The sequence below is a fragment of the Scyliorhinus torazame genome, chromosome 3, assembly GCF_047496885.1.
Source record: "Scyliorhinus torazame isolate Kashiwa2021f chromosome 3, sScyTor2.1, whole genome shotgun sequence".
NCBI classification, from domain to species: Eukaryota; Metazoa; Chordata; class Chondrichthyes; order Carcharhiniformes; family Scyliorhinidae; genus Scyliorhinus; species Scyliorhinus torazame.
The window spans coordinates 160,903,851-160,927,548 of record NC_092709.1 but is presented as its reverse complement, the minus strand read 5'-3'; the positions used below and the strand labels follow the sequence as shown (position 1 = coordinate 160,927,548).

The 23,698-nt window shown below is 50.6% G+C and overlaps 1 protein-coding gene across 7 annotated transcripts in view; it reads right to left on the bottom strand.

Moving 5' to 3' along the window:
* slit2 (slit homolog 2 (Drosophila)) overlaps positions 1-23,698 on the bottom strand; it is a 671,546-nt gene that overhangs the window by 83,349 nt on the left and 564,499 nt on the right. For all 7 annotated transcript variants that reach the window (XM_072496476.1, XM_072496471.1, XM_072496473.1 and 4 more), the window contains 2 exons: positions 23,125-23,249; positions 12,895-12,992 (listed from right to left, as the gene is read on the bottom strand). In XM_072496476.1, coding sequence (XP_072352577.1) covers positions 12,895-12,992; positions 23,125-23,249 — 223 coding nt within the window. The remainder of the gene's footprint in view (positions 1-12,894; positions 12,993-23,124; positions 23,250-23,698) is intronic.

Here is a 23,698-nt window from a genome sequence, read left to right as displayed (position 1 = left end):
GCCTGGCTGTCGTGGAGGCCTCCCCGGGAGACTGATCCCCCTGCCTCCCACCAGGACGGCCACCGCAGCTGTGACGCCGAGCTCCCGTCGGGTGGAACCATACGTGAACCACGCCGACGGGAACGCGGCCAGTCGACCGCGGAGAATTGCTGCTGGAGCCTCTTTCAACGGCCCCCAACTGGCGCCACGTCGAACGCGCACGTGCGCTACTGCCGCCGATTCTGCTATCACCGGAGGTTCGCGTCCCAGCATCGGATCCGATCGCGGGTCTAATGCCCCATTCTCCGCCCCCGCGCCGGGCGCGATTTCGGCACGGAGGCTTGGAGAATCCAGGCCCTTGTTTCTACAGGTTTGTGCCCTCGCCACTATTGCTATCCTACGTGCTGTACCTGTGCCAACTTTTAAAAAAAATAAATGTTTTATTAAAGTTTTTCCAATGAGCGTTTTTACATAACAAAAATAGAAATACAGCTAGTAATAAAAAATAACAATAAACATATCCCAAAGCTTACAGTGAAACTACTTACACAACAGAATTTTTTCTTTTTTTTAAACAGAACAAGGTGGGTTTTGTCTCCATGCCCAACTCACATTATATCAACAGTACCCCCACCTGAAGCATCCTCCCTCCCCCCCAGGATGCTGCTCCTGCTGACACTTACTGCTCCCCTAGAAAGTCAAGGAAAGGTTGCCACCGCTGGGAGAACCCCCTTAAGGACCCTCTCAGGGCAAACTTTATTCACTCCAGGCTGAGGAATCCCGCCGTATCATTAACCCAGGTCTCCACCCCCGGTGGTTTCGAGTCCCTCCACATTCGCAAGATCCGTCTCCGGGCTACCAGGGAGGCAAAGGCCAGTACCTCGGCCTGTTTTGCTTCCTGCACTCCCAGATCCTCCGACACCCTAAATATCGCTACTCCTAGACATCACCCTCACAAACCCCTGCCAGAATTCTTTAAGCGCCGGACAAGCCCAAAACATATGGGCATGGTTCGCCGGACTCCCTGCACATCTCGGGCACCTGTCCTCCACCCCAAAAAACTTACCCATTCTTGCCGCCGTTATATGCGCCCGATGCACCACCTTAAACTGAATTAAACTGAGCGTGGCACATGATGAGGAGGAGTTCACCCTGCCCAGTGTGTCGGCCCACAGGCCCTCATCCAGCTCCTCAGCCAGCTCCTCCTCCCACTTGCCCTTCAACTTCTCCACTAAGGCTTCCTCCACCTCCTGCAGCTCCTGATATATGTCCGACACCTTCCCCTCCCCTACCCAGATGCCAGACACCACCCTGTCCTGGGTCCTACGCGGAAATGTCCCCACCTGTTTTCTAAGAAAGTCCCGAACCTGGAGGTACCTGAACGCATTCCCCGGGGGCAGGCCGAACTTCTCCTCCAGTGCCTGCATGCTAGGGAAAGTCCCGTCTATAAACAGGTCCCCCATCCTCCTAATACCTGCCCTATACCAGCCTTGGTATCCCCCATCCAAACTACCCGGAGCAAATCTGTGGTTATTCCGTATTGGTGTCCTCACCGAGGCCCCCTCCTCTCCCCTGTGTCTCCTCCACTTCCCCCAGATCCTCAGTGCCGCCGTCACCACCGGACTAATGGTGTATCGCGCCGGCGAGAACGGCAGCGGAGCCGTAACAAGTGCCCCTAGACTGGTGCCTCTACACGGCGCCGCCTCCAACCGCCCCCACGCCACCCCCTCCTCCATCGTCCATTTCCTGATCATGGCCACATTGGTCGCCCAGTAATAACTGCAGAAGTTCGGCAGAGCCAGTCCTTCCCCTCCACCCCCCGGCTACGCTCCAAGAATACCCTTTTGACTCGCGGGATTTTATTCGCCCACACAAATCCCGTCACAATCCTACTCACCCGCTTAAAGAAGGACTTGAGGATGAAAATGGGGAGGCACTGAAATATGAAGAGGAACCTGGGGTGAACCGTCATCTTCACAGTCTGCACCCGTCCCGCCAAGGAAAGCAGGACCATATCCCACCTTTTGAACTCTCCCTCCATCTGCTCCACTAGCCGGGTTAAGTTGAGCCTGTGCAGGGCAACCCAGTTCCTGGCCACTTGTATCCCCAAGTACCGAAAGTTCCTCTCCACTATCCTGAGCGGGAGCTGCCTCAGTCTCTCCTCCTGGCCCCTACCGTGGACCACGAACAGCTTACTCTTCCCCACGTTCAACTTATACCCCGAGAACCTCCCGAAGTCCCCCAGGATCCGCATGACCTCCCCCATCCCCTCTAACGGGTCCAAAATATACAACAGCAGGTCATCCGCGTAGAGGAAGATCCGGTGCTCCTCCCCTCCGCGCACCAGCCCCCTCCAATCCCCCGAAGTCCTGAGCGCAATGGCCCACGGCTCAATTGCCAGGGCAAACAGCAACGGGGACAGGGGACACCCCTGTCTCGTCCCCCGGTGCAGCCTGAAATATTCCGACCTTAGCCGGTTTGTGGACACACTCGCTACAGGGGCCTAATACAGCAGCTTGACCCACCCTATAAATCCCTCCCCAAATCCAAACCTACCTAGCGTCTCCCACAGATACTCCCACTCCACCCTGTCAAAGGCCTTCTCCGCGTCCATCGCAGCCACCACCTCCACCTCCCCCCCCTCCGAGGGCATCATGATAATATTCAGGAGCCTCCTCACATTCGCGTTCAGCTGCCTGCCCTTAACAAAACCCGTCTGGTCCTCCCCAATCACTCCCGGGACACAGTCCTCTATTCTGGTGGCAGAATTTTTCCCAAAGGTTGGCATCCACGTTCAGGAGCGATATCGGCCTGTAGGACCCATACTGAAGCGGATCCTTCTCCTTCTTCAAGATAAGCGAAATCAATGGCTGCGACATTGTTGGAGGGAGGATCCCTTTCTCCTTTGCCTCATTGAAGGTTCTCATCAGGAGCGGGCTGAACAGCTCCGAGAACTTCTTATAAAATTCTACGGGGAAGCCGTCCGGGCCCGGGGCCTTGCCCGTCTGCATGCCTGCCAGCCCCCTGACTACCTCCTCCAACCCAATCGGGGCCCCCAGTCCCTGCACCCGCTCTGCTTCCACCCTTCAGAAGCTCAACCGGCCCATGAACCGCCTCATCCCTTCCCCCTCCCCGGGGGGTTCCGACTCGTATAACCTTCCGTAGAACTCCTTGAAGACTTCATTGATCCTCTCTGGGCTCAGCACCATGATGCCTTCCCTATCCCGCACTCCCTCAATCTCTCTGGCCGCCTCCCTCCCGCGCAGCTGGTGCGCCAGCATCCTACTCGCCTTCTCCCATACTCATAAACTGCCACCTTCGCTTTCCTCAGCTGCGCCTCCGCCTTCCCCGTGTACAGCAGGTCAAACTCCGCCTGTAATTTCCGGCGCTCGTTCAACAGCCCCTCCTCTGGGGCCTCCGCGTACCTCCTATCTACCCTGAGTATCTCTCCCACCAGTCTCTCCCTCTCCGCCCTCTCCTTCCTCTCTCTGTGGGACCTAATGGAGATTAACTCTCCCCTAATGACCGCCTTCAGAGCCTCCCAAACCACTGCCACCTGTGTCATTCGCTCCCACATAATTCTCAATACTCCTCCTTATCCGCCCACACACCTCTTCGTCCGCCAGCAGCCCCACATCCAGTCGCCAGAGAGGGCGCTGACCCCGTTCCGCACCCAGTCGCAGGTCCACCCAGTGCGGGGCATGGTCCGAGATCGCAATGGCCGAGTATTCTACCACCACCACCCTCGGGATTAATGCCCTACTCAACACAAAGAAGTCTATTCGCGAATAGACTTTATGGACATGGGAGAAAAAGGAAAACTCCTTCGTTCTTGGCCGCATAAACCTCCAGGGGTCCACTCCCCCCATCTGGCCCATGAACTCCCACAAGGCCCGGCCGCCGCTGGTCTCTTTCCCGTTCTGGACTTGGAATGATCCAAGCTCGGATCCAAGACCGTATTAAAGTCCTCTCCCATAATCAGGTGACTTATCTCCAAGTTCGGGATCCAACCCAACATGCGCCTCATAAAGTCCGCATCGTCCCAGTTCGGGGCATATACATTCACTAACACCACCCGGGCCCCCTGCAGCTTGCCACTCACCATTATATACCTGCCCCCCTTGTCCGCCACGATGCTCCCCGCCTCAAACGCCACCCGTTTACTGACCAAAATAGCCATTCTCCTCTGGTGTTTGAGTCTAACCCCGAGTGAAACACCTGTCCCACCCATCCTTTCCTTCGCCTCGTCTGGTCCGCGAGCTTTAAGTGCGTCTCTTGCAACATGGCCACGTCCGCCTTCAACCCCTTCAAATGCGAGAACACGCGGGACCTCTTGACTGGCCCATTCAGGCCCCCCACGTTCCACGTGATCAGCCTGGTCCGGGGGCGGGGGGGGGAGGGGTAACCACCCCCCCATCCCGCCGACTAGCCATCTCCCTTTTTCGGCCAACTGCGTGCCCCCACCTCTCTCCTCCAGCTCTTCCTCCGGCGCCCCCCCCCGCCCGACTCTCCATCCATGCCCCTTACCTGGCTCCCCTTCAGTCAGCAAAGCAGGACCCCCCCCCCCCCCCCTCCCCTGCCAAGCATCCGCTTAGCTCTGGTTTCCCCCCCATTGTGCTTCCGTGAGTCAGCTCACCCATGCTGACCCCGACCGCTCCCGCCTCTATATACCAACCCTTAACTTGTTGCCTTCTTCCGGCCACCCTACACCCCCTCCCCTGCAGGGTAGAGGGGCAAGCGCCATCTGGGCCCTCCCCGTGCGCCGGACAGCCTGTCCCGGGCGTTTTCCACCCCCTAGCACCAAACACCTGGAAAACAAAACACCTGGAAAACAAGCAAAACAAACAACAAAACCCCCAACCAAACTAGGGCAGACATGCCCATAAACTTGTGCTTTACCCGCCATCCTCCCCTAGGTCCCTCCCCACCCGCACATTTCACCCCCATACAACAGTCCTTTAGTTCAGGTCCAGCTTCTCCTGCATGATGAACGACCAAGCCTCGTCTGCGGTATCAAAATAGTGGTGCCTGTCCTGGTATGTTACCCACAGTCTCGCCGGGTGCAGGAGCCCAAACTTCACCCCTTTACCATGGAGGATCGCCTTCGCCCGGTTAAAACCTGCACGCCTCCTCGCCAGCTCAGCTCCCAGGTCCTGGTAAATTCGGATCTCGCCATTGTCCCACTTACTGCTCCGCTCTTTCTTCGCCCACCGCAGGACTCGCTCCCGGCCTGCCAAGCGCTGAAACTGTATCACCATCGCCCTCGGTGGCTCGTTTACCCTCGGCTTTCTGGCGAGAACCCTGTGCGCCCCATCCAGATCCAAGGGCCGCGGGAAGGCCCCAGCGCCCATCAGCGTCCCCAACATTGTGGCCACGTATGTGCTCGCGTCCGCCCCCTCCGCTCCTTCAGGAAGGCCCAGGATCCACAGATTGTGGCTCCGAGACCTGCACTCAAGGTCATCCAGCCTCTCCTGCCATCTCTTATGGAGCGTCTCGTGCGCCTCCACTTTCACCGCCAGGCCCAGGATCTCGTCCTCGTTCTCCGCCACCTTCCTCCTCACTTCCTTGATCTCCTTCTCCTGCGCCTTCTGGGTCACCACAATTCTGTCCATGGAGGCCAGCATCTCCGTTTTCAGCTCCATGAAGCAGTTTTTAAGGAGCTCCTGCTGTTTTCTGGCCCACTGGGCCCACACCTCCCGATCTTCTCCGGCCGCCATTTTGTCCTCCCGGACCTTCTCGACCTTCTTCCCCGGGTTCTCGCGTCTGCTGGCTCCGCTCCTGGTCCTCTCCATGCACCAGAGGGGGGGCGGGGGGGGGCTCCCACGTCTATTCCCACGCCGGTCCCTCCTGTTAATTGCCACCGCCGCTCCTTTTAGCGGCCCGAAACACCGATCCCGGCGGGAGCTGCCGTTCGTGTGACCTAGCAGGTCATGGCCGCTACCGGAAGTCCGTACCTGTGCCAAAGTAACTGGTGTCTAACTTTACGAGCCCTAAAGCTCCATCTCGGTGGTTCCCCAGGAGGTACATCAGGGGTGAGGTGACCTGCTGCGATTCCTGCCCGGTGACCTGGGTCCCCTTTGGGTCTGTCCTCTGGAGCGACCAGGGTTGTATGGGCCCAGCAGACTCTCGGGTGTCCCAGGTGGCATGGTGCTACCCAGTTGTGCCCGCTGCCCATCAGATGCGCCAGGGACGGGGGGAGGTGGCTGAAGCACTGTGGTGTTCCGGCAGCTCCCTTGGGGGAGTCACCGGCATGGGCCCCATCACCTCCTCCTCCTTTGGGTGCTCGATGGCCCTCGAACTACTCCTTGGAATGGGGTTGCAGCCGAAGCATACTCTGAGGGCTCGCCCGCCACCTGGCGCTGGCAGTTCTGGAGGCCCGCTCTCGTCTGGACCAGGGTCTCAATGCCGGCGGCCATGGAGCACAGGGACAGGGCCACCCACCTCTGGGACTGGCTCAGGTCAGCAAGCACCTGGGCAATGCCGTCGATGCCCACAGCCATGACCCTTTGTGACTGGGCCAAGCTCTGGAGCACCGCTGCAATGTCCAGGTGGCTCAGGTATATGACTGCCTGTAACAGGGCCGCCCTGTCATTGCTTCGGCTACCGCCTGCACAGAGTGCCCTAGGCCTTGGACAACTTGACCCATGGCCGTGGCCCTCGCCCCCCAGGCCTCCACTGCTGACGCCACTCGTTCAGTGTTGGTCTGGGTAGCAGGCATGGTCGGCACCACCTCCTGCCCCTGCAGGCGGTTGGACTCCTCCAACTGCATCTGCAGGCGCTAGATGGTTGCTGACACCCCTCATGTAGTCCCTGGCTCTGTGTCCGCATCTCTTGTATCAATGGGATTACCCTATCCAGAAGCCTGAGACCTGTCTCGATGGCAGCTAGTCCCTGGGGTCGGGCCACCCTCTGACCGTCTGCCCCCTGGGCGGTTCCTACCTCCACCTGATGTACCGCTGCACTTGTGTGGTGCGCACCAGGAGCTTCTTCACGATGACCAACTGATGATGAAGGTCCTACTTGAGTGAGGTGGCGGGGTTGGGGGGGCTGGCCCTTCCGAACTTTACTGGGCAGCGAACATATCGATGATTAGGAAGTGGGTAGTGGGGGAGGGGTCGATGTGGGCGTGAGTGGAGGAGGCATCTTATAAGGGCACGAGTCTGAAGGCTTTGTTAACGGCACCTCTGCCATTCTCACCGTCTCGGTACTCCACAAGCCCGGTGGTAGTGGCAGACCAGACGGTGTGGGGACAATGGAGACAGCACATGGGACTGGATGCGGGGGGCGATGTGGTCACCGATCTGTGACAACCATCGGTTCGCTCCAGGGGAGCTGGACGGGGGCTTTAGGAGGTGGCAGCGGGCAGGTTTTGAGGGATTCAGAGATCTTTTTATTGAGGGTTTCCGAGTTTGGAGGAGCTAGAGGAGGAGTTCGAGTTGCCAGGTGGGAATGGGTTCCGGCACTTTCAAGTGCCGGACTTTGTTCGGAGTCCAGAGGTGGCAATATTTGGGGTGTCGGAAGATCCGGGAGCCCAGCAGGGGAGAGAGGCCGACGTTTTGGCCTTTGCCTCCCTGGTGGCCCGGAGACGTATTCTGTTGGGATGCAGGGACTCGGAGCCTCCAAGGTTGGGAGTTTGGGTCAACGGCATGGCGGAGTTTCTCAGGTTGGAGAAAATCAAGTTCGCCTTAAGGGGTTCGTGACAGGGGTTCGCTCGGAGGTGGCAGCTGTTCATCGGCTTCTTCAAGGAAAAAAGGTACGGGTGTGACGGGTGTGTTGACAGGGGTTGGTGCCAGGGATACGCTGCTGGTTATTCACCCTGGCTGACCTGAGGCGGTTGTGCATATTTTTATGGCATCGCTGGCCGGTCCTGGCATTGGGGCTCATGGCCTCTACCACCTGTGCCCAGGCCCCGTGTACTGTGGCGCGTAGCAGCCTCCTTCCCACCCCGGGAAACAGGGTGCTCCGCCTCTCCTCCATGGCATCCAGCAGGATCTCAAGCTCCGCATCGGCGAAACAGGGTGCCGCTCTTCAGGGTACCATCTTCTTGACAGGAATGAGCGTGTGTGGGGAATGGAGTGTTTATATGCAGCTGCAACTTGTCAGCATTTCGAGTGCCAATCCTGACCCCGGCGAATTGGACTCCGTCATGCATTGGAATTGCACTAGTTCCACATGGTGCCGGTGCTAGCCCATTAACGGGTCCTGAATTGCTCCAGGACCGGCGCTGTTTTCGGGGTCGGAGAACACCACCAATTCAGTCCCGGCATCAGCATTAAGTCTCTAAAAGGGAGAATCCCGGCACATACGTGAGAACTGACTTGGAAGAGTTACTAAATGAGGGAGTGAGGTATGGATATGGTAGGTTATTCACGTGCCTCAGAGATGCTATTTTCTTACCTAATGTATATTTGTGTATTCCCCTGCACTGCAAGGATCAGCAACTCATCCAAATTAGTTTCTCCAATAATGTAATCAGCATTACTACTTAAGTAAAGCTGTTCCAGATTGTGTGGTGGTGTCGTATGCTGCCACATCAAAATGCTTAACCAGAAAATGGTAAGAAATCGATTTACACCCATGACCCATGCAACGTTGGAGAAGAATCAAGTAAAATCAATCACTTCCCAACAGGCAAACGCAGAAGTGAGTTGATCATAGGTCACCTACTTGCAGTGCAACTGGTTTTACAGCAAAAGCCTGGCCAAGAAAAGCTGACAGTTTGAACTTTGCTCAAGAGAGTTTCACCACTGAAAACGGATCTCTATTTTACACTCTAACATCACCAGAGATGATGTTATTTTCAATTGAGTAAAGGCTTCTCAGGACTCGATTTGACACAAGATGTGATAGAGAGGTGCTCAGCACTGGATCCTCTATCTCCAATAGAGGATTTGGCAAGTCTTCCATTGCCTCTACAGGGTCTACCTTAACCGCTAATGGTCTCTTGGGTCAGTGGTGGCTGAAGTGAAAGGAGTGATATTCAGCAGGAAACAGGGCCACATATACTCACCATCATTAATTGTGGCAGGGTGATCTGGGATTCTGTAACCTGCATTTGGGCATTGTGGGGCAGCGGGGGGAGAGGTGAAGGAGGCCCATTGCTGGGTGGTGGGGGTAGACTCAGACATGATTCCCTTTCCATGGGCGTGATTCTCTGAAATGGAGACACAGCGTTCGCGCCATTGTGAATGCCGTCGAGGTTCACGATGGTGCGAAACGGCCCCTATCCCGACCGATTCAGGGCCCGAAAATGGGTTAGGAGCGGCGCCGCGTTATTTACGCGCGCCAGGCCTTGGCACTGCGTAAAGGCGGCGCCGCATACATGACGTGGCCGGCGCCACATAACTGGCATCACCCGCGCATGCGCGGGTTGGCCGACGCCAACCCACGCATGCATGTTTCCCGTCCTCCCCGAGACAGCCCCGCAAGAAGATGTCCGACGGATCTTGCGGGGCTACGGAGGAAAGGAGGTCCTCCTTCAGAGAGGCCGGCCTGACGATCGGTGGGCACTGATCGCAGGCCAGACCCCATTTGAGGCCCCCCCTGGTGCAGGATCCCCCCTACCCCCCCCTGCAGGCTGCCCCCCCCCAGCGTTCCCGCGCTGTTCCCGCCGGCAGCGACCAGGTGTGGACGGCGCCGGGAGGAACCCTCCGTTTTGGGCAGGCCGCTCGGCCCATCCGGCACTGAGAATTGCGGGGCTACCGGTGAATTGCCATTTTGGCTGCCTCGGGCGATTCACGGCAAAACGCGATTGTGCCAATCTGGCCACTTCCGGGAATCGCGGGAGGGCGATTCTCTGAAACGGCGCAGGAGCAGAGAATCGCGCCCAATATTTCCTCACTATTATCCTCAATTTTGGACGGTCCAGCAGAGGAAGTTCCAGTCCAAAGCAACTGAAAGAAGAGTTTCTCAGCTTTACTGAGAAAAACTTTTAAAAATAGCCAACATGGTTTGGTATTCACCAGTGACTCACTTGCTTGAAGTAACTGTAACCAAACCATAACGAGAAGGCTCAAACCCCAATTTTAAGTCTGTGCTGACTTAGTTAATCTCAGGCAGAAAGGTGCAGATTTTGTGTCACAGAGTTCCTGCTCCTGTCTTATATGTAGGCATGGATGCCCTTTCAGCAGATGCGCCACGTTTACAACTGGCTATCTATTTACGCAGTGCAATCAATGCCATAAAGTCATTGCAGCTATATACACGAGATGGTATAAACCCATGCAAATCGGTTGATTGCACCACCTATGTTTGTATAGATTTTCCACTATCCTTTTGATCAGTCATGCCCACTACTCAAACATAACCAATTGAAAAACCTATCTTACTGTTTTAGTGGAATAAAATAAATGGGATTGTTGTAAATCTCCCCATGCAAGCACCATTTAGCATTGCAGAAGATAAGGCAAGCCTATTCCTCAGTAGAACAAGCTCTTAATTGAAAATACATCTTAATGTACATTTTCACTCTTTCCAGCAGAATATTTCATTAAATAGTTCAGCACATTTAGTAGCGGTAATAGAATAACTGTGCACAAATCAATAGCTACATAAAATCATCCTGCTGCAAAAACTGTAGCTGGTTCATCTTTCCACCCAAATAAAAAAGATCTTTATTATCTTAATGATGTATGCAAGTATGAAGCTGCACGTATACTTAACAACCTTGATGAATTAATTGCCATTCTCATGTGAAACTATTAAACTACGCTAATAAAGAGCACAGCTTCATAATTTATGAGCAGGCAGCTGCACTCAGTTTAAGCTTGTATTTATATGTGAAGCTCTGAGGATGTTTATCTGCTCTGCTGCAGCAGTTTGAGAACGACTTTCTCATTTTCTGTTTCACTGCAATAACATTCTATCAATTGTCAACCGACCGTAGCAGAACACATTTGCTAAAGATTACTGCATGTCATTGCACTCTTCAACTGCGAGCATGCACCCTGTGCAGAGCCAGCAGGTAAACAAATGATTTAAAGCCACTGAAAATTCAATTTGATTTATGAGTGGCTGCACAGAGGCTGAACAATGACCATCACTTGCACCACGTACAGATATTCCACTTTCGGGGAAACTGGAGCTCTTTAGTGTGGTGGACCTCCTCTTAGTAACAGAGATGCATTTCCCAGCCTCAGAGTTTTTAAAGTTTTTTTGATGGGCTTCCCGGCCTCCATCAGTAATGGAGTCGTTCTGCTGTCAACATCGTTGTCAACTTAAATATTATTATTCAATTATTTTCATACTTAGTACCTACACAATTGCTTGGCCGTTTAATTTTAAATATGCATTCATGGTCATGAATTTCAGACATTTTCATATAATTTTAACATGCACTTAGGGGCAGAGATCTGGCAAGTGCCCCATCATCTCTCATGAAGCAGTGAAGCTTGCCACTCCCACATTGATTCTGTATACACCTCCCGCTGCCTCAGGAAGAAGATCTCAGCATTATCTAAGATCCCACCCAGGCTTAGCCTTCCTCCAGACTCTTCCATCAGTCAGAAGATACAAAAATCTGAAGACCCGCACATCTAGACATAGGAACAGTTTCTTCCCCAAAGCTCCTAGACTCCTCAACGACTCTCCCTCGGACTGATCTGTTCCCTGGGTAAGAACACTATCCCCGAAGCCCTATGCTGCTCTTGCTCATGTATTTGCTTTGTTTGGCCCCTTGTTCCGCACTGTAACCAATCACTGTTTGTCGATGTACAATTTGTCAATGTACTCTGTCGATTATTTTTTTTTGTGTCTACTACGTACGTACTGTGTACGTTCCCTTGGCTGCAGAAAAATACTTTTCATTGTACTTTGATACATGTGACAATAAATCAAATCAATCAATCAGCTGGCAGGAGCCAAGTAAAGTTGGTGAAGCAAGTTGTTACTCACATCTGCTGGAGTGGCCCAGTATCCTGCTATAATTCAATGGAAAACACACCCAAGTACATATAATCTATTCTATAATTATTAGTTAGTTATTAACTAAAAAAAAATTCCCAGCCTTGTTTTTAATAATCAATGAAAATGAATCAGTAGTGGTGTAACAGTAGTCTGAATCTTCAATTGATCAATGGCACACACGCAGTTTGTGACACTTCCAAAAATGCTGGAATAAAATGATTTTGAATTTGCTCTTCCATATCCAATTTATTTTATTTGCCGAGAAGTCTGGAATTTTATTTTTCTAATTAGACCAAAGCTTTAGGCCACTTAAAAACAACAGTGGGGCGAAGGTGATTGTCAGATTAGAGCTGTGGTTTGAAAAAGACGCTTTAATTTATTTTCTGTTTCACCGCATTATTATCTCATCAGTCCGCTGTTTTATTTCACATCTCTTTTGCAAATTAATCAGATGAAGCTCACTTTTGTGGTGAGGCGATAAAATATCCATTTGCTCATTTCTTTTGGCAGTATTTAAATTCTACCTGCATAGAATTTCTCAATTGTTTTGCTTCTTCAGCAATTTCAAGATTTTTATTTATATACATCCATTTGTTATTATTGGAAGATCAAAGCTTGCAGCACTGCTGAGATGGAAAACAAAGCTTGCTATCTCTTTTTTAGCTTTACACAAATATTTTATTATTGTTTAAAGTTTACATTTCCCTCAGAGAGTCACCAGGGGGCTGGATTCTCCAAAAACGCTGGCGAATCACTCTGGACTTTCTTGAAGAAAGTCCGGGAACCGGAGAATCGCGGGAATGGTGTATGTCCAGATTTTGGCGTAAACGCCAATTCTCCGCCCCCGCGCCGATCGCTATTTCGGCGCAGAGGCTCGGAGAATCCAGCCCCCGATTCCTCAGTTGAGGTAAGTTAGAGTCTGTTGTACAAAGTTGATTCATGAATGCTGAACTTTTATAACATGCTCATCAGCATTTGTAATAAAATAAACATAAATCAAAATATACAAACCAGAAACCATCCTTTTCTCCTTCTTTAAGGTGGCAGGTTCCACTATTTTTGCATGGGCTATTAACACAGGCATGAATGGGAACATCACAGTCTTGTCCCTGTGGAGTAACAGAATACAGAGCAGTTAATTACACTGGCTGGGATCTTCAGTGTCTGCCCACTAGAAGCAGGATTCGCAATGGTCTAATCCCGCAATGCCCAAAATCAGGATTTGCACCAGAAGGCAAACCAGTCACGTGTCTCTGTGCCCACCTCGTTGGCTATAGCGGGTCTGTGAGATGAAGGCAAAAGTTATCCCTTTAAAGTGGTGGAAACCTTTTGAGAGGTTTTCACACAGTCAGTTTAATTTCCCTTTAAAGTATAGAAGCCTGTGTGTATGATCACAAGGCTGAAAGCTTTGAACTTATTTGTTTACATTCAATTTCACACTCCATTGCCTGCTGAAAAATTCTTGATTGACAGGGCAAGGCAATTTCACGGACGAGAATCAGATTGTTTATCTTAACAGCTCAGCAGGGATCCAAGAACTCAGGAGAGAAGGTGTTTTCTTAATGACAGCTCTTATATGGGCCTGCCTCTTTGTTCTTAAATGCTTCTAGACAAATTGCAGATGTCCCTGCACTGTTCCAACCTGCCATTTAAAACCTGTTCCAGAGGCAATGCCAGGGATGGGCCCTCATGGGAGCCACTTGGGGAGGGGTGTTCCATTTATGTTTGCTGGGTGGGGGTGGGGCAGCGTGGACAGTTATGGAGCTTACTTGCAGGCACGGAGGGTAGCAGACAGGGTTGGGGGGGGGGGGTTGCTGAACACCAGAGATACTTCCATGGTGGTGGTGGGGGAGCGGAGGGTGGGGGGGAGAGCCCTGATGACCAATGACTATGGGGATTGGGGGGAGACCCCGATGATTGCCCTGAGGTTGGGGGGGGGGGGGGTTATTCAGTTTCAGTACTGATCGGGCACCTTTTAAAGGTGGCTTCCCCAATCTCTGTGGAACCGGGTGCTGGCTCTATCAGTTCCTACACTGCCAGAGTGACAGCATAAACCCTGCCCACTCATTTTTTCTGCAGAGAAAAATGGTCTGTGCAGCTGGAAAGTTACATGCCGGTTTTTAGTCTGAGCCTGACACTTTGACAAAATATGGTAAGATTCCACCTTATAAAACTGCGGAGCAACAGCCCAATAGCTACTACAGGAATGGAGACAAGGCTCTAACTTAAACAGTCATTACATCACTGGATATGACAGCACAGGAACAACAGTTCAACATAAACAGTCATTAGAGGAATGGGTGTGACTGGGAACAGCAGCCTAATTCAGTTGGGCCACCAGATTTCAAAGTGAATACAGGGTAAGCTGCTTTACCTGCTGCACTGATGACTTCAAAAAATGTTTTCATTGCAAATAAAATTAAAACTAATTACACTTGCATCTTGTAAGATGATAGATTGTGTCATGGTGATTAACTCCATGTTAAGTCATCCTGTTTACTATGCTGCCTCCTGTGTCGTGTTATGATGTGTTATGAAACTGGAGTATCATCTCCAGGGGGTAAATCTGAGCAAACGTTTTAGAGACCCTGGCTGCCCAAATGTTAGATTCCCCTTCTGGACCTCCTCGCTGAGTTCAAAAGAATTCAAAGCATTATGTTTGCCACTTGCTTTTTTTACAGGAGTGGCCAGAAAGATGGCACATTTAGCTAGCCTTTGGGCTCCACTCCAGATTTTTGGCAAAGTTTACTCACTTAGCCTTGAACTCTCTTGAGGCATGCATAAGGCAGTTCAGCTATTCGCCTAGAATGGGGAGTTTGTTTCATAAAAACCAGGGCATGTCCACATACCGGTGGGCCTATACCCTGCTTGAGACTGAACAATAAGACGTCATACTTATAAAAGGATTATTCAAGTGGGTGGTCGTTTTGACAGCTGAAGAGAATGTTGACTTTGCTTGATTGACATCTTTAAATTGTTATAATAAATGATAATTTTTTGATCTCTTTTGTCAATGTCCAAAGTATATTCTATAAGATTAATAAGCGTGAAGTGTTTGAAGTTCTGTTGTTGATACATTAATGCTCCATCTGATTGACACTTTTACAGCAGTGTACAAACAGTAGTTTTTTCCCCCCAGAAAATGGTTTGTGAGTGGGTGTTTTTTTCTGAGCAGTTCTACAGATACCATTGTTACTATGTGGCTAATTTGTTTGGTACATAGTGTACACTGTGAGAATGGGCATGGAAAGGACACAAGTTGGCATGGGGCCAGGAGGAGGGGTGGAGAGGGCATGAATTGGTATGGAGAGTGGGTGAAGGAGTGAGGGCTAAAGGGTCTAACTCAAGCTCCTTGACTTGGTAGTGAAAATCCAGGGATAAGACTTAGGTAAGGTGCTTTGGGTCTCATTGTATAGCTGTTTGAAGATTATGTGCTGATTCTTTTTTCTCTTTTCTTTTAAATTTAGAGGACCCAATTATTTTTTTCCAATTAAGGGCAATTTAGTGTGACCAATCCAGCTAACCTGCACATCTTTGGGGTGTGGGGGTGAAATCCAAACAGACACGGGGAGAATGAGGAAACCCCACACAGACAGTGACCAGGGGCCAGGATCGAACCTGCCGTAGGTAGCAGTGCTAACCGTAGCGCCACCATGACTTTTACCCATATGCTGATTCTAAAGTCATGAATCCAGGCATGAAGCAAGTGTTACATTTTAAATAATAAAGCAGATATTTTACTGAAGCCATTTGCTATAACTGATAAGTGAACCTACTGGTATAAGCATCAGTAAAATCAATATGATGCCAGCCTGCTCAACAACCTATTATCATGTTCAACAGCCTAATACTGAGCACTTATCTAGTCTCTATAGTTGACATTAAACCTGTTACCAAAATCAAACAGGGCGATATTCCTCTTCAAGTAATTAAGTGTTTTAGTCTCCATGTTTTTCTCCTTTCTAATTGTCTATCTTCTACTTCATTATTCACCAACCCCATTGTACAAAACCTTGCTTTACCCATCTAGCTGACTGTTCAAGCTCAGAGACCTCCATTGTACCTGTCCAGTGAGAATAGAATTCCAAGCAGCTGGGGTTCCAGTGTATATTTAAAATTGCCAAACAATTCCTCTGGTGCCTGCAAATCATGAGTAAACTGTCTGTCTGAAACCTCAAAACTAAATACTCTATAAAGACTATGGTTGATAATAAATGAGGATACCAACCAGGCCAAGAGAAATACAACTGTGTAGGATATCAGTTTGGAGTGGAGATATATTAACTAAAATAATAATTATATAATTGAGAAACTGAATCGGAATTAGAGAGGAGCGAAAGGTTGGGCAGCACGGTAGAATAGTGGATAGGACTGTGGCTTCACAGCGCCAGGGTCCCAGGTTCGATTCCCCGCTGGGTCACTGTCTGTGCGGAGTCTGCACGTTCTCACCCTGTTTGCGTGGGTTTCCTCCGGGTGCTCCGGTTTCCTCCCACAGTCCAAAGACGTGCAGGTTAGGTGGACTGACCATGTTAAATTGCCCTTAGTGTCCAAAAAGGTTCGGAGGGGTTATTGGGTTATGGGGATAGGGTGGAAGTGAGGGCTTAAGTGGGTCGGTGCAGACTCGATGGGCCAAATGGCCTCCTTCTGCACTGTATGTTCTATGTTAGGAGGCTAGTGATTAAACAGGGCAAGAGCACGAGTAGGACCAAGAACAGTGCCCAGTAGTAATATTAGGAAGGGACAAAACCCTAGTTCATATAAATCAGTGAATACGACACTGGGAGATCAACTTGCCTCACTGTTTTTTTTAGAAACTTCGGCCAAGATATAAATAAATGCCTCGTAAAAGCATAAACCTGAAAAGGCTATTGATTCTAGAAAGCCCATCCTTTTCACAGCATCCATACAAGTCTCCGTCCAACCCATCAACTCTAGTATAAAGGAAATCAGTGGAGTTCTCTTCTAAGTAAATATTCAAACATGTTTATTTATCAAGCAAACGAAAAATGCTCATGCTATTGCTTCCACTTTGACTAATTGGAAAAAAGCTCCTGCAATGTGGAAGGTAACTGTAATAATCTCGCCATGGCCAGTCTTCAGAGGCTAACCCCTTTTATTTACATAACGGAAAAGGCCACAGCCACGACTCACAGTGGACAATTCCTACAGAATACCAGTTTGGGTTGAAGCAAAAGGTTTTAAACCCCTACTGTTCATTTTCCACCCGCTCAATAGGGAAGTTCATACTCCACAACCCCTTCGGAGAGATCTATTGATGGCCTCCCATGTCCTTTGGGGCCACCAGTAACAAAGATAAAATTGACTTTCATTTATATAGGAACTTTAATTGGCCCTAATTTACTGTAACAGGACATCTAATGGTGTCTGCTATGAGGTAGACTTGCCCTTGCATGTATGGATTTGAAACTGTTCGTTTGGCAATTTGCTGATAATGTGGCAGAGTTAAGGTGACACGGTAGCACAGTGGTTCGCACTGTGGCTTCACAGTGCCAGGGACCGGGGTTCGATTCCCGGCTTCAGTCACTGTCTGTGTGGAGTCTGCACGATCTCCCCCTGTCTGCGTTATTTCCTCCAGCTGCTCCGGTTTCCTCCCACAAGTCCCGAAAGATGTGCTTGTTAGGTGAATTGGACATTCTGAATTCTCCCTCAGTGTATCCGAACAGGTGCCGGAGTGTGGCGACAAGGGGATTTTCACAGTAACTTCATTGCAGTTAATGTAAGCCTACTTGTGACAATGATAAAGATTATTATTATTATATTCCAAGATGTCGGAGCAATATTGGCGAAGTGGCATGCAGCTTTTAATAAGGCGGAGTCAGTGCTATTCAGGAGTGGTGTTAGGTTTTGAGTGGTGCATCCGGCGAGGCTGAAAGTGAATTTTCAGTCGAAAGATCACTTTTTCAACCACTTTGAAGGAGGCGGGGGCTTTTGTTAAGGAGCATGGACTTGGCCTTGATTGAATGGATTCATTGGCACTTTAATGGGAACGGTTGATTTGGGAGGGGTTGTAGTTTGTATCTGTTGTATGTTTGGGATTGACGGGGCTACAGTAGCTGGAGGGTAGTGGTCAGGGAAACAGAATGGGGAGTATAGTGCCCCCTAGGGGAGTTTAAGTATTGTAAGGGTCTTGGGGTTTGGTTACTCATCCGCAGCTGGTAGGGGCTCGCATGTACAGTTTTTCTTTGTTCTTTTAGCCTACTCCCTCGTCGGGGGTTACTTTTGCTCGCTGCAAAGTTTCTGTCACTCTTTGGTTTTAAAATTACTGTCAACAGTCACTCTTCTGTTTTAAAATTACCTTTAAATGTCACACTTCGATTTTAAAATTACCATCACCTGTCACTCTTCTGTTTTAAAATTACCATCAATTGCCACTCTTCTGTTTAAAAATTGCCATCAACGGGGCATGGGGCAGCACGGTGGCACAGTGGTTAGCACTGCTGCCTCATGGCGGTGAGGACCCGGGGTCGATCCCGGCCCCGGGTCACTGTCCATGTGGAGTTTGCACATTCTCCCCGTGTCTGCGTGGGTCTCACCCCACAGCCCAAAGATGTGCAGGTTAGGTGGATTGGCCACGCTAAGTTGCCCCTTAATTGGGAAAAAAGAATTGGGTACTCAGAATTTATTTTAAAAATTAAAAAAATTACCATCAACTGTCACTCTTCCATTTTTTAAATTACCATAATCTATCGCTCTTCAGTTTTAACACTACTATCAACTGTGTAATGGTGCACTTTCACAGACTTCATTAAAAACACAAAACGATTTATTAATATGAAGAATTGTTCAGCAGCCACAAAGCTGCACCTTAGGCCCCTGCGTGCCTCTTGTCTAAGAGAAGACCAACCTTGGGGTGATCAGCCATTCTGAGTCCCAATTGGTCACCTAAGCCATCTGACTCTTATTCTGCTGTGTTGAAGGGACAATCACCATAAATCACCTCAAACTGTCACTGTTCCGTTTTAAAATTACTGTCAACTGTCACTCGAGCAATATATTATTTCATATTCGATCAGGAGGATAGACATCTGTAAGTTGCGCACGATTCGTCAGGTCAATCTAACAGGCTTACTTGACCTGGCAGAACAAATGAGATACAAGGGGATGGTACCATCTGTGTGACAATGTTGAACAGTAATTAACTGATGTTCAGAGCTATCTTCTTGATGATGCACTCATGCTTTCTTCAAAAACAAGCTGCTGTACAACACAAATGGCAGACAGCCAATTTTGTTCCCCTGTCACCCAGGATATGACTGAAATTGATATCTTTGTGAGTAAATTATATTGCAAATACATGGGCACTAAATTCCATGGGTGAAATTCTAGGTTTAAGCCAGGATCACATCCAGTGGAGACCAGCAGAATTCCTGCCGGCATTTACATGATCAGTGCAAGATTGAGAGTGTGGGTCAAGTGGATGCAAGGAACACTTTTGGCCTATCTTTGGAAGCTGCTTGCTCTTGAAAGCCAGAAAGCCCAATGCCTGCCCAGTATAATGGGAATTACCAAGCTTCCAACCAGATTCTTGTCTTATTGGCCCTCTGCAGCAATTTTTGGTTTAAGTTTTCATTCCTTAGGGTGTCTAGTCGTATTTTCTGCCCGGCTTGGGCCCCAGCAGTGGGTCAGAATGGGCTGGATCCTCCGATTTAGAGTCCCACCGCTCCAGTGCCGGCTGCCGAATTCTCTGGCGCCGGTTTTCGGATGGGGGCGGGGATCGAGCCGCGCCGGTCGGGGGCCATTGGCAGCGGCCCCCCCAGCAATTCTCCAGGCCCTGATGGGCTGAGCGGCCGCCCGATTTCGGCCAGTCCCGCCGACGTGGATTAGACATGGTCCATACCGGCGGGACCTGGCATAGAGGGCGGTTAGCTGGGTCCTCGGGGGGGGCGCGGGGGGATCCGGCCCCACGGTGGCCTGGCCCACGATCAGCGCCCATTGATCTGCGGGCGGGCCTGTGCCACTCTTTACCTCCGCGCCGGCCTCTCTAAGGCTCCGTGATGGCCGGCGCGGCGCGAAACCCCCTGCGCATGCGCAGGAAACACGGCAGCGGTTCTGCCCATGCACCAGAACGCGCTGGCGGTCCTGCGCATGCGCCAACTCACGCCGGCCGGCGGAGGCCCTTCAGCGCTGGTTGGCACGGCACCAACCCCTCCAGCGCTGGCCTAGCCCCCGGAACTGCGGAGGATTCCACAACTTCCGGGCGGCCCAATGCCGGAGCGGTTCACGCCGCTCCTTGGCGCCAGTACCGGCCGACCCGCCAATTCCGGTAGAATCCTGGCCTATGTCCCCACGCCAGCATGGGAACGGGCAGGAAAACTGGCGCTAAACGGCCACTGATTCCCCGTTTTGCTGCGGGCTAGCAGGAATTCAGCATAGACCACCCGGTTCTAGCTGCCGATACGGCCTGGAGAATTGCCGGCAATGGCCTCGCCGTGCTTCATGGAAGACGAAGCCCGCGGACCTGGCCCACAAAATAGTCCCCTCCTTCTGCCAGCTCGGCACGCCCTGGACCGCTCCACCACAGTGCCCCCAGCCCTGAATAATGTCCCTTCTCCCCACGGATCGGCCCTTCCCCGGCTGTGGCGACGCTTGACTGAGTCCGCAGCCGCCATGCTGAGCTCCCGAAGGATGAGACCATGAGAAACCCACACCGTTGGGAACTCGGCCGGTCGGGGGCGGAACATTGGGGGGCGGGCCTCAGGCAATGGCCTGAGGCTGTGGATATGTGGCACGCTTTGGAGGGAGCGGAACATTGCAAAAGCGGTGCCACCCCCGATTCTGTCAGGAATTTGGATTCTCCGGCCCATCGCCGTATGCGATTTCGGCATCGGTGACCGGAGAATCCAGCCCCACATACCTCACTCAGCATACCTTTCACAACTACTGCCCCAGCTACCTTTGTAAGGCTCAGAGTGGGAACTTCAGCATTCAAGGATCCATGCCCTGTCTCAGCTTCCAACCATCATTGGCCTTGAAATATAAATGGGACTCAACCCTTTTCAGAGCAAAGATGAAATTTATAGAAATGGCAGAGACCTGCGGCAGGGTTTTATGGGGCACTGTGATTCCCACACTTCCCCCTGGCTAAGAATTCGAAAGCTGCCCCACAACCATTTCACACTGGAAATAGCGTTAATTGTTTGAAGGCAAGGCTTCCACCCCTTCCTCGGGTCGAAGTCCTGCCGCAGGAAGCTGCCAGCCAATCTGATGGCAGGAAGCTCTGTAGTCTCAGCAGACGAGGTGGTCATGCTAGAACAACAGGCAGTCCCACCACGCTGAGGAACCCAGATACGTCCCGGGTCAGGGTCTTGGCTAGGAGGGGGGAGCGGCCATCTCCAAGAGATCAGGGGGAGGATTAAAGGATGAGGGTGGGAGTACGTGGGGAGTGTGTGTATGTGTGTAACCTGCTGGGGGAATGCTGCTGATGCACACAGCGGGCCCCAAAGGTGACTTCCCCTTACTTATCAATCAACAGCCCCACACAGTTAAAGGCTGCTTGCTGGATTTTCTAAGCCCACACCGCTTTCAAATGCACTGGCAGGTCAATGTCAGATTCAGCCCTGGTGCAATTAGGGCATTGCCATTTTGCAGAATGGTGCCGTGATGATTTCTCACCAAAGTTAAGCTGGCAGAATGCTCGAAAATTCTAACACTCTGCGGGTTATTTACGTCGCCTTTCCTTGTCAATAGTCTCGTTGCCAATGTAATTTACTCATCCTGATTCGACAATACAAATTCTTCACCCAAAATAACATGCTGGATTGTCCGATTCTGGGGCTATGTCCCCATGCCAGTGTGGGAACGTTGGCGTTTTACACCAGAAAAAACAGTGTTAAATGGCCACAGATTCCCCGTTTTGCTGGCGGTTAGCATGCCGGCAGCATAGAGCACCCGGCTCTAGCTGCCGATATGGCCCGGAGAATTGCCAGGTCCCCGGCCGGCAAAATAGTGCCCCCCCGGCTAGCTCGCGCGCCCAGGCCATCCCCCCAGATAGGCCAAAGCCCCTAATAAAGTCCCCCCTTGCCCACGGATCGGTGCTGAACTGAGTCCGCAGCTGCCACGCCGAGTTCCCGACTTATGAGACCACACGCGGCCGATGCCGTTGGGAACTCGGCCGGCCAGGGGCGGAGCATCGGGGGGGGTTGTGCAGGCCTCAGGCAATATCCTGAGGCCGTCGATACGTGACGCAGCGTATGCGGCTTTGGAGGGTGCAGAGCATCGCGAAAGCGGCACCTTCCTCAATTTGGTCGGGAACTCTGACTCTGATTCTCTGGCCGGTCGCCGAACGTGATTTCGGCGTCGGCGACCGGAGAATCCAGCCCAACATCTTTGCTTTAGGTGGCTGATTCTGTGATCAACCTCTCCCAGCAAAGATTGCAGGTAGGGAAATGTGGGCCTGCAGCCTGAGATTTTACAAACATGAAAATTAATTCCCACTGGAGGAACAAAGAATCTTGATCCGTGTCTTTAATATTTTGTAAGCCATGGTTAACATGAATTTATGTAGTTACCTCGAATTTAAATCACATATTCCCAGGATGAACGGCAAGTATAAAATTAACAAGCCTGCAATGAGACTTTTGATCACAAGGAATTATTTGTCCCTATTGAGTTGTAGATGCTCCTTGATTTTAAAGCAGAAACAGCTGGATAAATATCTGGCAAAGAATAGGATTGAAGGTTATCAAAGAATAAATCCTCGATGGAATTACATTTTTTCAGTCCTCGTGACTCAAGGAATATCATCTGTCGAATCAGGAATGAATGATGTAACATCTATAATGTTGAACCAATATGTGGATCTTTTACTCAACTATCTTCAGGGAGAAGTTTAATTAGTTTTTCCTTCTTGAAGCCTACAAGAGATTAAGCAGGCTGGAGGAGTGATACAACAGATCAAACAGTGTGTGGTATGCTAGGAAAAGTGAACTTGATGGAAGAAATTTTTTTTTTCTCACTAAAATAATAAATGTTTGTGAAGTCGCTGCTTGGTCTAGGACACGCATCCACATAGGTGACAATTCAGAAACATAAATATTCTTCATTCATCATCCATTAGTATTTATGCAGCACACAAGATGACGAGTAAACAAATTGTGAGCCTGAATCTGTCGTACATCCAGCATTAAGTGTTTGCAAGTTAAATATCACAAGGAACACAGTGGTGACTTATGATATATCAAAGCTGGAATTGTTATTATTCTAGGCAAGATCTGAACATACCTTGAATCCATAAGGGCAGGTGCATCGATAGAAATCCACTGGGTCATTGTTGCAGGTGCCATCATTTTTACATGGGTTAGAAAGACAAGGATTACACTTGGCTAGAATGTTGATGTCAATGGGACCTTGAAAAGTAAAATACCTGTGTCAGTCAAGCAATACCTGAAAGCTTAACAACAAAATGTGAGGACTTTACATTCGCAAAGATCACAAGACATAATCTGTTCCTTGTCATTTGAATTCTTTATAGCGCCTTTGCAAAACGAATACTGCAATATCACAAAAATTATGCTAAAACTCATAATCACAAATGATCTGAAATCCCTGAAAGGCTAATAACTCATGGGCGCGATTCTCCGCTCCCGTGCCAGTTTGGAGAATCGCCTGGGCCGCCAAATTTTCCCGTGACACCGGTCCGACGCCCTCCCGCGATTCACGGAAGCGGCCAGATCGGCACAATCGCGTTTTGCGCGGCGCGGTCCAGTGAATTGCCAGAGACAGCCAAAATGGTGATTCACCGGTACCCCTGTGATTCTCAGTGCCGGATGGGCCGAGCGGCCTGCCCAAAACGGCG